The sequence below is a fragment of the Hipposideros armiger genome, unplaced genomic scaffold, assembly GCF_001890085.2.
Source record: "Hipposideros armiger isolate ML-2016 unplaced genomic scaffold, ASM189008v1 scaffold_224, whole genome shotgun sequence".
NCBI lineage: Eukaryota > Metazoa > Chordata > Mammalia > Chiroptera > Hipposideridae > Hipposideros > Hipposideros armiger.
In genome coordinates this window covers 1407746-1412147 of record NW_017731574.1, presented here as the reverse complement: position 1 = coordinate 1412147, position 4402 = coordinate 1407746, and the positions used below count along the sequence as shown (strand labels likewise).

The following is a 4402-nucleotide window of genomic DNA, read 5'->3' as shown; positions in this document are numbered from 1 at the left end:
CACACAAGGAAACCCTCATACAGTTATCAGTTGATTTCTCAGAAGGAACTTTACAGGCCAGAAGGGAGTGGCAGGAAAATATTTATAGTGTTAAAAGAAACCTATGACCTAGAATACTATATCTGGCAAGATTATCATTCAGAATTGAAAGAGAGATAAAGAGTTTCCTAGACAATCAAAAACTAAAGGAGTTCACCACCGCTAAACCAGATTTACAAGAAATGATGAAGGGTCTTCTTTTTGCAGGAAAAAAAAAAGCTATATAACCAGAAATAAGAAAATACTGGAAAGAAAAATCTCACTGGTAAAGGCAAATATATAATAAACACAGTGAATCAACCACTTAAAAAGCTAATATGAAGGTTAAAAGAAAAAGTAGCAAAATTAACTAAAANGTGGTAAGAGCTTCTGTGACTACAGAAACCATGTTAGATAAGACTTCATTTTGTTGGGCATTAAGAAGCATTTGGCTGATGGAAAACAAACAGATAACTGCATTCTGCATAGCATCAAATACATGGATCCTACTTTAACTTCAAGAAAATCACACTGGAAAGTCATTATGATTCTTCTGCATACATCTGGAATCAGTGTATATTCCAGAATGTCAAAGACAACACAGCCATTATGAAAAGGAGGACTTAAGTATGAAACCAAAACAATGTGAGGGACCACCAAGTTCACCTTCACAGCATGCGATATTCCCCAGTGCTTTCAGTACACTGACAATACTTCCTCTACCATATGTTTAAAGGGTAAAGATGTAACCGATATAATACCTTACATACACAAAGAACACAATCTTCTGATTATGATTTCCAAAAAGGGAATGATCAGAGATTTTAAAGTTCTTGGAAATAAAAAAAAAAAGAAAGAAAGAAAACATTTAATCAAAAATTAATAAAATCTCATAACAAAATGGAAAAGAGAAAAAAAAAGGGAATGACAATTAGGGGACTGAATTGATTTAGGCAGTCCAAAATCAGAAACATTTCAAGGACGAATTAAAGAAAATGAAGAGGTGAGATGTAATGTACAGAATGATGACTATAGTTAACAATACTGTATTGTGTAGTAGAAAGTTACTAAGAGGGTAGATCTTAAATGTTCTCACCATAACAATCACCACAACATGGTAATTATGTAAGGTAAAGGATGTGTTAACTAACCTTATTGTGATAATCATTTCACAATATATACATGTATCAAATCATCACACTGTACACCTTAAACTTACACCATGTTATATGCCAATTGGTGGGGGAAATTTTCAAAAGAAAAAATGAGGAGCAAATAAAAACCAAGGCCAATATTAAATTCAGATAAAACTAAAATGCAAAAACAGAAATAAGAAATTAAATAAAACAAAACAGATCCAGAGGGTTTTAGTGGAAAATTCTACCAAAAATTCAAAAAACAGACATGATAAGGGGCTGGGGGCAGCCTTACCTTTTCTGCTGTAGGGCCTCGTCCAGGATATCCTGCTTGTCCTGCAGCATCCGATGGAGATACCTCATCTCCTGCTGGTACTGAGCTGTCTTGCTAGCGAAGTCCTCCTGCTGTTCTGTCAGACGGTGAATAGCGTCACCCAGCTTCAGTGCTGACTGCTTCTTGTACCCCTAGAGGAGGNGCTACATAGTTTTAAATCCTGGTGAGTCTTTCTACCCCTGGTAAAATGATAATAAATTACAATTGTTGAACAAGTTCAATAAAATGTAAAAAACTACGATTTTCTATTTCAACTTCCCATCTAATAAAGAGCACGTGTATAACTATAATACATGACCAAGGACCAATGCTAGTGCTTATTTGCTCACCTGAAATAATGCAGACCTTAGCGAGGAGGGGTTTGTAAAAGGATGTGTTCCAGGACCCTATCCTGTCTAGGGTTCTTTATAGCCTGATGTCCCTGGGTTCTTCCAGCACGGCGGGGACAATCAGCCCTCGATAGCTGGTATAACCATCAGAAAGTGCCAGTGAATGATACTGAGAGGCTGTGAGACTCTACCTGAAGAGGTGGCACAGAGTGGAGCAGAACCACGGTCCCTGGCATCCTTCTCGGTGGTGGCAATGGGGCAGGGACCCCACCTTGGTGCTCAAAGGGGGAGGGGGGATATGTGGCCCTAGAAAAATGACCTACCCAGCAGGATCGAGAAGGGCTAGAGGGGGAACAGGTTTTGTAAGTTTACCAGTTCACGAGTACCAGCACCTTGTTTTCTCCCAAACAATCAGAACTACCTGGAGCTAATGCATAGGTATCTCACTGCTACATCGGATGATGGGCTCATGTAGCCAAACTTCTCTAACACACAGGATGAGAAGCCCATCCCACCTGGCTGTGCCCTCTGGGGCTTTCTAGGAGCCCAGAGATGGGCCACCTCATCAGGTCACCTGTTAACCTGAGTAAGGGGTTTCAAAGAACCTGTCTCAGTGGCCATGTGGCCAGAAGACACGTATTAGCTATAGTTTAGTAGGACATTATTAAAATACAGCAAAACATAAAAAATGGATTATATTTCTGAGACAGTTTATTTCTTCCTTTCCCTGAGGAGATAAAACGCTGTAGTGTTAGGTGGGATTTTGCCCTTTCCTGTCCTGGTTCAGGCAAACCTTTCCGACTGAGGGGCTCTAGCCCAGGGTCTCCCAAAGACTCTGGCGGGTGGTAGGCGGGGGCTTCACATCACAGTAGCTAAAGACATAGCCATCCAGCACAGCTTCTTGAGAGCTGCCGTCAAGGCCGGGACCCTCCACAGTTCTGGCGTTGTCCCACAGGCCTGTCCTCTCCAGTGTGGTTTGGAGAAGTGCTCGGATTCTTTGGTTTTCCTTGGTGGTGGACTGCCACACCACTTCAAGCTCGCCTTCCACAGCTCTGAGAGAAACAAACAAAACAAAGGCAGAGTTTAAAATAGCACCACTAAAAAATATTTATAGAGCCCTTATGAATCCTAAAGTAGCAAGAACTCAAATGGAAGAGTGTTTCACATCAGAGAACAGAGCCCACTGTGCTTAGGCTCTGAAGCAAAGACGCCCAGTGTTGAATGAAGTGCCAAGGTCCCCTTGAAGGAGAAGAGAATACTAAGACACAGGCTGAAAACAACTTCTTATCTTTCCTCTCTAAGCTTTGCCTTTTCTTTTATTTTGGCATCAATGCACATATCCTTTGTTTCTCTACAGAATTAACATGCGTAAAAATAAACTACAACAACTGCAGTGGTTGACCTATCCACAGTGGCCTGGCTATGGGCACCCACGTGGCATGGCCCTGTGGGCCTCTCCTGTGGCCCATGCGGGGATCGAACCAGAAACCTTGGTTCGATCTAACCATGCTCTAACCAACTGAGCTAACGGGTCACCCTAAAATCACAGATATAATAACTCATTCAAAGCAGATAAGAATAAAGAAATTCATAGTTAAACACATAACAATGAAACTATAGAATACAAGAGACAGAAGAAATCTTAAAAAGAGGCAAGAGAAAAGATGAGTCATTTATTTTTTTTTAATGACAAAAGACATCTTAACAGCAACAATGAAACAGAGAAGACAATGAAATATGCTGAGAGAAAAAGCCTATCAAGGCAGAATTCTGTACCCAGCAAAAATCATCTTACAAGAATAAGATGAGGACAAAATGCAGATGTTTTCAGCTATACAAAAACTAGGGAAGGTTACTCCCAACAGACTCTCACTAAACAAACTTCTCAAGAATGTACTTTAGGAAAAAGGAAACTAATCTGAGAAATAAGGTAAAAATACAAGAAAGAATATGTTAAAAGATAAACTGAAAAGTATTAAAACCTTGAATTTTTTTTTTTTAAAGCCAAAATTAATTTGAATCTGGCAGCACCCAATCTAGCAGACAGAAAGGAGCTTCAAGGAGCTGTATAAAGTAAAGGGCTTTTATAGGCGGAAGGGAACAGGAACAAGGAAGTTATAGGAGGCAAAAAAATAGTTGATTATTGCAATGTTACTTTTCTTTAGGGGATGGGAGTGGCCTATAAATGCTGAGCAGGTGATTCCTGATTGACTGGTTTAAGGTTCCATTTTTGGGAGAGCTGAAACTGTAAATTAAGTCTTTGTTTGGTGACGTGGGGCTCAGCATAAACACCTCCATTTTGGGCCTATTGTCTTATTTTTAACAATTAGTAAGGAAAGAAATTGGTAAACTGTGGGTAAATCAAAATAAACAACTATATAAAACTAGTAACATTTAATTTGGGGGGGCTAAAAATGATATAAAATAGATCTTTGATTTTTATTTTCATATAACTATATCTAATGACACTAGACAATAGCACAAAAACTGAGAGGGAAATAATTAGATTAAAACATTAGATCTTGCATTTGGGGACAGAAATGTAGAGATGCTGATTATATTCTTTTTTTTTTTTTTTTTTTAAA

General features: G+C 39.0%; 1 protein-coding gene across 3 annotated transcripts in view; it reads right to left on the bottom strand.

The window, feature by feature from the left end:
* Positions 1-1413: 1413 nt before the first annotated feature.
* Positions 1414-4402, bottom strand: part of CEP89 (centrosomal protein 89) — a 72996-nt gene continuing 70007 nt past the window's right edge. For all 3 annotated transcript variants that reach the window (XM_019654532.1, XM_019654533.1, XM_019654534.1), the window contains one exon: positions 1414-1619. In XM_019654532.1, coding sequence (XP_019510077.1) covers positions 1446-1619 — 174 coding nt within the window. In that variant the 3' untranslated portion in view covers positions 1414-1445. The remainder of the gene's footprint in view (positions 1620-4402) is intronic.